Genomic DNA, 13,550 nt, shown 5'->3' on the forward strand with positions numbered 1-13,550 from the left:
ATTGTCACTCACAACACACACAAACACCCCATCATTTGCTCACTCACACATAATATGCACATACAATTATACTGACTCTACACACCTGCACTTAAATCCTGTGGCCTAGTCTCCTTACCCCTATACATATCTACCTCCATCACTCCAGTATCCCTGCCATGTAAATATGGTATTGGAACGACTTTTTAAATATTTCCTGTATATAGAAGCTTACTTACTTATAGTTTATTGTGAATTTCATATTTCTTATTCTTATTTCTAGTAATACAATGCTATTGTTTATTGCATTTTGGGCTTGCGTTTTCAAGAAAGGCATTTCATTGTACTGTGCGTGTGACATTAAAACTGAAACTTGATAAAATAGGCTGCATCATGCTGGTGAGATAATTAAATCAGTTGCATTTACCCTCCAAAATTGGCGGATTTACATTGAACTTTTCGCGGGAAACTGTAGCCTCGACAATTGACAATTGTAATAGACCAACCTTGCATATTTTGATGGAGAATGCCCATTCCATCAACATCATTCATTCAGTTGCGGCTGCGCCTTCCAATATAGTTCGAGTAGTGTATGCAGAGACACAGAAGGGTGGGGCGACATTCGAGTCTTTCCGTAATCTCGTACTGCAGAATCTTTAATACATCCCTGAACTCGGTCATTGGTGACGGAGGTCGTGGAGCGGGGCAGTTGTTGAATGAAGGTTATTTTCTGTGTTGACACCGTGGTCCTGAAAACCCCGGTTCGAAGATTCACATATTCCAATGTAACATTAAACCCATGAAAGAGGAGGAGCCGACACTCATTTGTTTACAGATTAGGCTACACGATGTGGACAGCGGTGACTCTGTCGCAGGCAGCGAGATTGAGTTGAGGGCGAGCAGCAGACGTTTTCACAGGTTGATTTACATTTTTTACGGAGCAGGAAAGCAAAATTGAAATATTTTCTGGCGTCATCATTTCCCTGTAAATAGGCTTCGTCGACACCTGCTTTATACCATGATAAATAAATAAGACGTGCCTGTCCTTTCACTATACAACCAATTTTATAGCAGCACTTCGGATACTGAAATTTGGTGCTGTGACTTGACTTTGCTACAATTACTGGAAGAGCAGAGCAGAAAGAATCCTACTTTTTTATTTCTTAGACAGTCCTTGTCAATCAATAGGCTACTGCGCTGTCTGATGCATGAGCGTGCACCCAGACACAACAGTAACCCCTCTACTGGACAGGATAAAATGGGGTCAACGGGAAAGGAGAAATCGGACCGAGGAGGAAGTATCGAGCGGCGAGCCGCCGACCGAAAACTGTGATGAGCGCCAGCTGACTCTGAAATTGAGCAGAACGGTTTCTCCCCAAGACAGAGAACCAGCAAGCACAGAAGAACCAGGGACAGGACCTGGGAGATAGCGAATGCAAGATCCCACATGAGGACAGTACTATCCGACTCATCGAGGCTGGATCTCGATTGTAAACCCGGTGTGTCACCGGATTCTCAGTCCCGCACCGATGCCAGGGCAGAGCCCCGGTTCGTCCCACCCGAAGGCGGTTCGGCTGGTTAGTTGTTTCGCTGCTACCTGGTGTAATGGTCCATCTCGGATACAGAACTCCTTCGGTACCTCCACATGATGCTGGTGAAAACCACGCAGACCCCAATGACAAAACGTCGCAGTTTAAAGTAGGTGAGTCTGTCCTGTACGTGTATGTATTGTTAGTTATTCTACTGATGGTACTTACTGTCGAAGTAAGCGAAAGGGTCAAATTAACCCAGTCATACTGAACGAAAATATATAAATGCAAAAATGTCATCAATTTTGTCCAATGCATGCTCGCTCAAAATTTTGACATCTGTGGCATTGTATGGTGATCCCCCGAACGCTGCTGCTCCTCTCTGTTATTATCTATGCATAGTCCCTTCTATAGCTCTACCTACCTGTACATATTACCTCAACTACCTCGACACCGGTACCCTCGCACATTGACTCTGTACCGGTACCCCCTGTATATAGCCCCGCTATTGTTATTTACTGCTGCTCTTTAATCATTTGTTATTCTTATCTCTTACTCTTTTTTTAGGTGTTTTCTTAAAACTGCATTGTTGGTTAAGGTCTTGTAAGTAAGCATTTTACTGTTGTATGTGGCCAATAAAATTTGATTTGATTCGAAAGCCTGAAAAGGTCACACAGCTGTAACATTGAGAGCATTTAGACTGTTTGCATCACTGCTTGGTATGGCAATAGCACCGCCCTCYATTGCATGGCGCTACAGAGGGTTGTGCGGACAGCTCAGTACATTACTGGGGCCGAGCTCCCTGCATCCAGGACCTCTATATCAGGCTGTGTGAAAAGAAGAGCCGGAAAATCGTCAAAGACCCCAACCACCCAAGCCATAGACTATTCTCTCTGCTGCCGCATGGCAAGAGGTACCGGTGCGTCAAGTCTGACACCAACAGGCTCTTGTACAGCTTCTATCCCCAAGCAATACGACTGAAAAATAGCTAACAAAATAGCTACATGGACCGAGTTACCTTGTATCTTTATTGACCTTTTATTTCAGTATTTGCACTGTCTCTATGTGTAGGCCRTATGCACACTCATAGGGCCCTACACACTCACACACATTGTCACTCCAACACACACAAACACTCCATCATTTGCTCACTCACACATAATATGCACATACATTTATACTGACTCTACACACCTGCACTTAAATCCTGTGGCCTAGTCTCCTTACCCCTATACATATCTACCTCCATCACTCCAGTATCCCTGCCATGTAAATATGGTATTGGAACTGACTTTTTAAATATTTCCTGTATATAGAATGCTTACTTACTTATAGTTTATTGTGAATTTCATATTTCTTATTCTTATTTTCTAGTAATACAATGCTATTGTTTATTGCATTTTGGGGCTTTGCGTTTGCAAGAAAGGCATTTCATTGTACTTGTGCGTGTGACATTAAAACTTGAAACTTGATAAAATAGGCTGCATCATGGCTGAGTGAAGTTAAATCAGTTGCGATTTACCCGATCCAAAATTGCGCGAGAAATTGTTACATTGACACTTTTTCGCGGGAAACTGTAGCCTTCGACAATTGCAACATTGTAACAATAGACCAACCTTGCTATATTTTGATGGAGAATGCTGGCCCATTCCATCAACATCATTCATTCAGTTGCGGCTGCGCCTTCCAATATAGTTCGAGTAGTGTATGGCAGAGACAGCAGAAGGGGTGGGGCGACATTCGAGTCTTTCCGTAATCTCGTACTGCAGGAATCTTTAATACATCCCTGAGCTCGGTCATTGGTGACGGAGGTCGTGGAGGCGGGGGCAGTTGTTGAATGAAGGTTATTTTCTGTGTTGACACCGTGGTCCTGAAAACCCCGGTTCGAGAGATTCACATATTCCAATGTAACATTAAACCCATGAAAGAGGAGGAGCCGACACTCATTTGTTTACAGATTAGGCTACACGATGTGGACAGCGGTGACTCTGTGCAGCGCSAGGACGAGATTGAGTTGAGGTTGGCGAGCAGCAGACGTTTTCACAGGTTGATTTACATTTTTTACGGAGCAGGAAAGCAAAATTGAAATATTTTCTGGCGTCATCATTTCCCCTGTAAATAGGCTTCGTCGACACCTGCTTTATACCATGATAAATAAATAAGACGTGCCTGTCCTTTCACTATACAACCAATTTTATAGCAGCACTTCGGATACTGAATTTGGTGCTGTGACTTGACTTTGCCTACAATTACTGGAAGAGCAGAGCAGAAAGAATCCTACTTTTTATTTTCTATAGACAGTCCTTGTCAATCAATAGGCTACTGTCGCTGTCTGATGCATGAGCGATGCACCCAGAACACAACAGTAACCCCTCTACTGGACAGGATAAAATGGGGGTCAACGGGAAAGGAGAAAATCGGACCGAGGAGGAAGTATCGAGCGGCGAGCCGCCGACCGAAAACTGTGATGAGGCTACAGCTGACTCTGAAATTGAGCAGAACGGTGGTTCTCCCCAAGACCAAGAGAACCAGCAAGCACAGAAGAACCAGGGACAGGACCTGGGAGATAGCGAATGCAAGATCCCACATGAGGACAGTACTATCCAGCTCATCGAGGCTGGATGTCTCGATTGTAAACCCGGTGTGTCACCGGATTCTCAGTCCCCGGCACCGATGCCAGGGCAGAGCCCCGGGTTCGTCCCACCCGAAGGCGGGTTCGGCTGGTTAGTTGTTTTCGCTGCTACCTGGTGTAATGGATCCATCTTCGGGATACAGAACTCCTTCGGTATCCTCCACATGATGCTGGTGAAAGACCACGCAGACCCCAATGACAAAACGTCGCAGTTTAAAGTAGGTGAGTCTGTCCTGTAACTGTTGCAACCTGTTAAAGTTAGTCTACTGATGGTGACTTACTGTCGAAGGTAAGCGAGAAGGGTCAAATTAACCCAGTCATACTGAACGAAAATATATAAATGCAAAAATGTCATCAATTTTGTCCAATTGCATGCTCGCTCAAAATTTTGACATCTGTGGCATTGTATGTGTGACAAAACTGCACATTTTAGAGTGGCGTTTTATTGTCCCCAGCACAGCACAGCTTCTTGATATGCCACACCTGTCAGGTGGATGGATTATTTTAGCGAAGGAGAAATGCTCACTAACAGGGATGTAAACAAATTTGTGCGCAAAATTTGAGATACATTTTGTGCATATGGAACATTTCTTGAATCTTTTATTTCAGCTCATGGAACATGAGACCAACACTTTAACATGTTGTGTTTATATTTTTGTTCAGTATAGAAGAATGCCCAGCATTGTCTCAAGAAGATATTGAAGTAAAACATGAATGACATTTTTGATTATTGATCATATCCGTCTTTGCTCTTCAGATGTGTCAGAGAATTTAGGCTACTACTTCAGTCTCAGCATCATGTGTCTGAAGACTCTCAGCCTTCTACAGTCTACTTTAGCCTACTTCAAGTTAATGTATAGACTATACCAGGCCATATAGCACCAGAGTTGCCTTACATTAACTTTCTGGTCACGGCTCTAATTCTTTCATACTGCTGGATAACATGCGTCCTATGTTCTCCGCTCATGTTGTTAATTTATTTTCCATGTGACAAAGGCACTAGTGTGTGCCACTATATTGTGGCCTCAATCTTCACCCCCAATCTGTTTAGGATTACTATCAGGCTTTTCTTTTATAACACACACACACACACACACACACACACACACACACACACCACACACACACAACACAACACACACCACACACACAGCTCTTTGCCTCACTACATCAAGGCCGTCACAAAGCGTGTCAGAGTAAGAGTGCTGATCTAGGATCAGGTCCCATCCTGTTCATGAGATCTAATTCATTATGATCTTTAAGGGAAAACTAAGGCTATTAGTGTATACAGGCCCTGATGCAGGCCAGGGATGATCTACAGTATAAGGGGTAACTCTTTAGTGTAACAGGCCCTGATGCAGGCCAGGGATGATCTACAGTATAAGGGGTAACTCTTTAGTGTATACAGGCCCTGATGCAGGCCAGGGATGATCTACAGTAGAAGGGGTAACTCTTTAGTGTATACAGGCCCTGATGCAGGCCAGGGATGATCTACAGTATAAGGGGTAACTCTTTAGTGTATACAGGCCCTGATGCAGGCCAGGTACGTGCGGTTAGTTTGCACTTCTATAAATGTTTCACAGTGGGTGAGGAGGGATGAGGGACAGGCATTGTGGTATAGGTGAGGCTATAGTCTGTCCACGGCTCAGTTATCATTGAGCTGCAGCTCAGTTAGTGTTTCAATGTTTAACTGCTTAGGTGCCACCACAGACACTCACCGTGAGACCTTGAGTTGTCTCAACCACTTATATTGTTAGGATTTAACGTTTGTGGCTTTAGGGTGAAACATGTTTGTGGCTTTAGGGTGAAACATGTTTGTGGCTTTAGGGTGAAACATGTTTGTGGCTTTAGGATGAAACATGTTTGTGGCTTTAGGGTGAAACATGTTTGTGGCTAAAAAGAAAGCCAATTGTCTTTTCTCTAACGCTCTCTCATTTCTCAGAAAGGGTCTGACGATGGCCTAGGTTCATTTTTAGGACCGAGATATGTTTACCTCTGTATACATTCTTGCTATGGAAGTGTACATGTTCTCAGGATTTCAACTGAAACTTTTAGGCCATCATCCAGGGGAGAGGTCTTTCCTCTCTCCCAAAACAACGACCCCAGTTTAATCGGATGACGAGTGTCAAGACATCTCCCTCTCTTATTTTACTTTCGTTAAGACTTTAAATGTTTGGGTCCAGTCAGGAACCTGATTTCTAATCTTGGAAAAAGGCGTCCACTGTTCTCATATCAAAAGGAATTAGACTAGTGAGCTGTAGTCAGATCCCCCAGCTCCACTAGCTCGCCCCGGGAAACAGTACGGTGCAGAAGGGGCTTCTGAGGGGAGGACGGCTCATAATAATGTCTGGAACGGKGCAAATGGAATGGCATCAAACACAAAGAAACCATGTGTTTGATGTTGTTGATACCATTCCACCTATTCCACTCCAGCCATTACCACATGCCCATCCTCCCCAATTAAGGTGCCACCAACCTCCTGTGGGGCTTATTGATTGCCTGGCACAGAATCACATCTCTCAGCTGAGCCCACCCTGAGTGCAGTGCCCAGGCCAGTACCTACTCCAAATACCTCTCTAGAGTGAGACATGAAGGATAATTTACATTGATGTGAACTCTGTGAAATCAGTGCCCAGTTAGATCCCAGGCCCAGTTAAAAAAATATCCACACTAAGACACACTAGTTCTCCTCATAAGAGCTATGAGGAGGGAAATGAGGTACCAATCACTTCCCAGTGGTGCTTGTTTTGATCAATGATTCCGGATCTCTACAAAACAGACATGTCATGTTTAGATTATTACTATGTAATTACACAGGTACAAATAATGGCCTGAGATTATCTGGGGGTATCAACAACAGTGGGTTAAGTGTGTAGAAGGATCCACATGTCAAGATGGAAGAAATCCTTTCATCAAAACAATAGTTTCATGATCTGAACCAGGTGGGTGAGAGGGGAATCAACAAAGGAGTGCCTGAGGCGGTGAGTTATGAAGGTATCACGGTGAAGCGAAGGAAGGAAGGGAGTGAGGGAGGGACATGTAAGAAAAGAGAATGAGGGGTGGAAGGAGTGAGGGAACATCCAGTTCCATGAAGTTAACACCGTTTGCGTCCCAAATGCAGGTTGGCATTTATTGTCATGAATCTTGCCCTGGAGGCAGCTCTGAAGAGTGTTCACTAGCTGGCACAGCCACAAAGTCATAAAATCTGATTTTAAACCTAACCCTAACCACACAACTAACCCTAACCTCAGGCACATTTTTGGTTTCATAAATGTTTACCATATAGCACATTTTGAATTTGCAGCTGGACCATCTAGCAGAAATAGCTAATTTCTGCCTCCAGGGCAAGATTAATGCCAATTTATATCAATATGTGTCCCAAATGGCACCATATTACCTTTGTGATACAATACTTTAGACCAGGGCTAATAGGGCTCAAGTCAAAGGTAGGGCACTGAATAGGGAATAGTGTTTCATTTGGGACGTACCCACTGTAAATCTGAGAGCATTGTCTTGGTGAATGCAGAATGGTGGAAACTTTGCTTTCACTTATCAAATCGCAAACTGACCAGTGATTAATTACCTGAAGGAGAGAAGGACGGGTTAGGAGAGAAGGAAGGAAAGGGGAGTGAGGGGAGGAAAGAGATTGAGAGGGTGATGGACATACAGTATGGGGTGAGTGATCCCAGGTCAGGGAGTTGCTAAAAGAGATACAGACTTAGGCCTTGTGACTCACAAGGCTTGGAATGGCTATGGGTTCCAGTGAAATAGAGAGTCAGGGATMTATTGAGGGGGTGTGTGTCCTGTTATTGTAGCTTTCTGGATTCTAAAAGAACTGTTATGGCCATGCTCATAAGGGTTATTTACTGTTAGCACCTTATGTCTTTATTCAACCACCAGAAATACATTTTATGTTGGGTGTATTTGGGGAGTTGATGCCCTTGAGATGTCCTACGGCCTGAAACATGAATAGAGAGCAAACATGACAGTCTGGCGCCATTCATTTACAGAAAAACAAACAAGAATCCTCTTACTGCATCTGTCTGGACCTGCTGGCTCAGCGCATTTTACTACATTTTATTTGCCATGAAAAAGAAATAGCTCATCTGGCTTACAGACTGAGGGAAACGTTTAAAATGCCTCAGATATCTGGCGCATGTTGACCAAGATTTAAACACTTAATGCTTAAAATATCGACACTAGTTTGTACATAACATTCCTGCGTACAGTACACTACAGCAGTGGTTCCCAACCAGGGGTACTAGGACCCCTGGGGGTACTTGGCCTATCCACAGGGGGTACTTGAAAAGACTCCTGAGTCCATAGGGTTAGTGGTAAAATGCACATGAGGGGGTACTTCAGGGGTACTCTGGACAGAGCAAAATTCAGTTGGTGGTCCAGTAACCAAAAAAGGTTGTGAACCACTGCACTACAGCACAGTATTATGGTCAGTTAAATAGGAATAGAATACAGTTGTATGCAGTAGTGGAACTATCCCTAAAATTGGCAGTTGGTCCATCATTTCAAAAATAAATCTATTCAACAGCCATCTGTATGCGGTCTCCAATCCTTCTAGGCCGTAGAAATATTCCCCTCGATGCTCCTTTTGAACCCGATTGAAGGTTCTGTTTATGATTTATATGTTAATTGGGACCTGACAAACATATTCCACTTAAAGGAAATTAGATTTCAGATTTCATCTCCATTTTTTATGTATAGTTATCATTTGTTTCCATTATTGAACAAGATACTGTTGTTAAAGTACTGTTCGATAGACTAGCGTCCTGTCCAGAGGGTTTAGCTATACATCAAGCTGCCTCATGCGAGCAAAATAAAAAATAACAGGCTCCTGAGCCTTATGGCCCGTTCTGGCTTGGTCAAGACTTTTCACTTTGTAAGACAATACATTATCATTACCATGCCTGATCATTTACCCATGAGTAATTAGCTTGTTCCGATACTTCACCCTCTCTGTAGTCTCTCTAGACTAGAGCAGCGACCAGCTACATTATAAATCCTAACAACTTGCAGCTTAAGGAATAATGTAGTGTGTTTGGCATTCCAGAAGGCTGTGGAATAGAATAGATCTCAATTGGATCAGGGCCCTTTGTCCAGTCCACTCCCTCCACATTTTAGACCCAATCAAATACTTGTTTGTACTTTAGGCCTCTTAATTGTGCACAGAAGCTGCAAGGTAGTTTCACTCCTCATAGTGTATTTAGGCCCATTGAACAACCTGTTTCTGAGTTTACTATACTGTAACTGTGCTTATACTCCAGGCCTAGGACTGCTTTTTGTGTGTTGAAGCTAAGCTAAGCAACAGATTAGACCCATTGATCAATTTGTTTAAAAAGCACACTTTAGTGTGCAGCTGTGCATATAGCCTACTCATGCATACAGAAAATAGTGTGTATACCCAGCAAACCAAAATTGGTTCTGTGAACATTCCCAGAACATTCATTAGGTTGTCCAAAAAGTTATAAAACACAAAAGCTGTCCAGTTGTGCTGAAGATTATACAATTTTTGTATAAAGCATTTGTCTGATGTTGCAAGAATATTCCCAGAACACATTCTGTTATTACATTACCTGGAAATCTAATAAGAACCTTAGGAGAATGTTCTATGGTGGTTGTGCACAACATTTTAGTAAATGTTAGGAGAACATTCCAATGATATTTCATAAAAAAACAAAAATGTTTTTGGGATGTTATCCAGGGGTTAGAACCAGTTCAGGGTACAGAACTGGTTCCAGAAACAGAACTGAAAACTGGAAAATAACGTACATTTTCAAGGAACAGAAATGGAACCAGGAACGAAAGTGATCCATACTGTTCCAGAACAGAACCATTATTTTAAAAGCATGGCAACAGGTTAATAACATAATTTTATATTCCAGGCATATTTTTCTAGTCCCACAAAATAAGACAACAAAGCACCTAGAAACGTATTCCAGTGTCTGCCTGCAAGCTGAAAATCTTTGCCTGTGTGTTTATGCTTCTCCCCCTTCCGAAGCATACAGTAGGCTACTGTACTGACGTTACAAGGTTGATTCAGAAGATGGGAAGAGAGATTTTTAATTAGCTAGAGAAGAATGGATAAACTTTTTTAATGCTAGTTAAGGGTACTATAGGCCTAGTGATCACGTTTCACGTTGGATTTATTAACTACAAAAAGGTTTGACATGTTTTTAATTCTCTGCCTGCTCTATCCACACTGATTGGTGAAGTAATTTATTGAGCTTAATGTAAAAAAACGAAAGAAAAAAAAACTTGATTTCAAAGGTTAAAAATGGAACAGAAGTTAACAACAATATAAACATATGTTTTTTTGTTTCGAACTGGCTCAGACCTTTCTTTAGCTGGTCGGAACAGTGGAATGGAATGTAAAAAATAGGGGTTCTGTTAAGAACAAACAATTGGAAAATACACTACATGACCAAAAGTATGTGGACACATGCTCATTGAACATCTCATTCCAAAATCATGGGCTTTAATATGGAGTTGGTCCCCCTTTTGCTGCTATAACAGCCTCCTTTCTTCTGGGATGGCTTTCCACTAGATGTTGGAACATTGCTGCGGGGACTTGCTTCCATTGAGCCACAAGAGCATTAGTGAGGTTGGGCACTGATGTTGGGCGATTAGGCCTGGCTTGCAGTCGTTGTTTCAATTCATCTCAACGGTGTTCGATGGGGTTGAGGTCAGGGCTCTGTGCAAGCCAGTCAAGTTCTTCCACACCGATCTCTACAAACCTTTTCTGTATGGACCTCGCTTTGTGCACGTGGGCATTGTCATGCTGGTACAGGAATGGGCCTTCCCCAAACTGTTGCCACAGTTGGAAGCACAGAATCGTCTAAAATGACAATGTTTTTGATTTAGAGTTAAGATTTCCCTTCATTGTAACTAAGGGACCTAGCTCAGACCATGAAAAACAGCAACAGACCATTATTCCTCCTCCACAAAACTTTACAGTTGGCACTATACATTGGGGCAGGTAGCGTTCTCCTGGCATCCGCCAAACTCAGATTTAGTCCGTCGGACTGCCAGATGGTGAAGTGTGATTCACCACTCCTGAGAACGCGTTTCCACTGCTCCAGAGTCCAATGGTGGCAAGCTTTACACCACTCCAGCCGATTCTTGGCATTGCGCATGGTGATCTTAGGCTTGTGTGCAGCTGCTCGGCCATGGAAACCCATTTCATAAAGCTCCCGACGAACAGTTATTGTGCTGTCTTTGCTTCCAGAGGCAGTTTGTAACTCGGTAGTGAGTGTTGCAACTGAGAACAGATTTTTACGTGCTACGCGCTTCAGCACTCGGCAGTCCTGTTCTGTGAGCTGGTGTGGCCTACCACTTTGCGGCTAAGCCGTTGTTGCTCCTAGACATTTCCACTTCACAATAAAAGCACATACAGTAGACCAGGTCAGCTCTAGCAGGGCAGAAATTTGACAAACTGACTTGTTGGAAAGGTGGCATCCTATGATGGTGCCACGCTGAAAGCCACGGAGCACTTCAGTAAGGCCATTCTACTGCTAATGTTTATCTATGGAGATTGCGTGGCTGTGTGCTTGATTTTATACACCTGTCAGCAACGGGTGTGGCTGAAAACCGAATCCACTAAATTGAAGGGGTGTCCACATACTTTTGATGATGTAGTGTAATTTTGGTTCCAACCCTTGATGTTATCATCCTAATGTTGGAATAAACCCTAACTAGAACTTAAATGGGAATGTTAGCTAATGTCCTGGGAATGTTCCCGGTTTGCTGGGACCAGTTAATGCCTTGAGCAGAAGCTGCAAGGTAGCTTACGTCCTCACATTGCATTAAGGCCATTTGAACAACACATTGAACAACCTGTTTACACTATACTGCAACTATGCTAAGCCTAGTAGGACTGCTTTTTCAACGAGGGGGAGAGAACAGTGTTGCACAAAGGATAATAAGAAAGTGGACTCTTTGTTTTCAGTTTAGCCGAGCAGCAATACTCTGATCATTTAAATTCAACAATTGCGAATGCTATTATTTACATCACAGTTGTAATAATGAATATGATATCATGAGATGTTAATTATTTAGTAGTTAGTTATAGGATTCTAATAGAATAACAATATATTGCTGTTTGCTGCTCCACTTTCATTCCTTTCATCATTGTTTTCTCTTTTGTGAGTGTGTTCAGATACCCATAATGCATACCAAAAGTAGTGCACTAAATAGGGAATACAGTGTCATTTGGAACGCACCCGCTGTGATTCTCTTAATGAGGCCTCGTAAACAATGTTGTCATCACCGGCTTATCTCACACAATTAGTGTCTTCCGTGGGGTCACTGTCTCTTTAAATAGCTAACAGCCTCCCCCCTGGCATCTGAGGAACAATCATGCAGTCAGGGGCCTGAGAGGAGGGAAGGGGGGAGAGAAGGAGAGCCTGTCACTATACGTCTGTCACTGCTACTGGATCATGCTACTAGAAAGTGTTTCTCTCTCCCTCTGTGTGTTTCCTCCCCCTCTCTCTCTCTCTTTCTTTCTTGTTTTGAAGCGTTCATACCTAATTCTTTATGAGTGCACTCTGGCTGTTTTATTATTAAGACCCTGGGCTGCTGTGAGAGAGGGAGAGAAGTGGGGGATGAGGGGAGAGAGGTGGAGGGATGGGGTGATGAGATGGAGGGGTGGAAGGTGGGCGAGTGAAGATGTTGAGAAGATTATAGGGCTCGGGCTGGATGGAATGAAGGGCTGTGGAGTTGGTCAAGCAACAAGGGTTTCTACTATATGCTTTCTGTACCTGCCTCTGAAATGGCACCCTATTCCCTATATAGTGCACTACTTTTGACCAGGGCCTTGGTCAAAAGTAGCACTCTATATAGTGATTAGGGTGCATCTTCAGATTCGGTCTGTCTTTATTCCTCCACTGGTCCGTTCTGCATGGTTTGCTTCCTTTTGGCTGATGTGAGTTACAGTTAGCCATTTGTCTTAAAACAAACACCAGCTAACTGGACGTTTTATTGTAAAACAGCATGTTGTATGAATAATAGTCTTTCTTCTCATGTTCTATCATCAGTAACCCCAGAGAGGTCTAACATTTATATTTTTATCAACTGTACATTCTCCAAGTCTCCTACATTGTAACAAGTTAACTGATCTATATTTTACTTTAACCTGGGTCGCGGTCCAGTGTCACCTGTCATATCGACAAATATCCAGCTGTCATGTTTGCTTACTGCTTTGGCCGGGGAAGAAGAAACATTGAATGGCTGCCAAGGGCAATATGGGGTCTGCTCAGATTTCACATCATCCCGACTGTCCGTTCTAATGTGCAACCAGTGGGCATGTTCAGTGACCCAGGACACGTTCCAAATAGCACCCTATTCCCGATATGGTGGACTACGTCTGACCAGAGTCCTATGGGCCCTGGTCAAAAGTA

At 43.1% G+C, this 13,550-nt stretch overlaps 1 protein-coding gene across 1 annotated transcript in view; it reads left to right on the forward strand.

Annotated features, from left to right (window-relative positions):
* Positions 1-3,318: 3,318 nt before the first annotated feature.
* Positions 3,319-13,550, forward strand: part of LOC112070532 (monocarboxylate transporter 8) — a 33,436-nt gene continuing 23,204 nt past the window's right edge. Inside the window, exon 1 of the mRNA XM_024137957.2 lies at positions 3,319-4,362. Coding sequence (XP_023993725.1) covers positions 3,855-4,362 — 508 coding nt within the window. The 5' untranslated portion in view covers positions 3,319-3,854. The remainder of the gene's footprint in view (positions 4,363-13,550) is intronic.

Source organism: Salvelinus sp. IW2-2015, unplaced genomic scaffold (genome assembly GCF_002910315.2).
Source record: "Salvelinus sp. IW2-2015 unplaced genomic scaffold, ASM291031v2 Un_scaffold1352, whole genome shotgun sequence".
Classification (NCBI taxonomy): Eukaryota; Metazoa; Chordata; class Actinopteri; order Salmoniformes; family Salmonidae; genus Salvelinus; species Salvelinus sp. IW2-2015.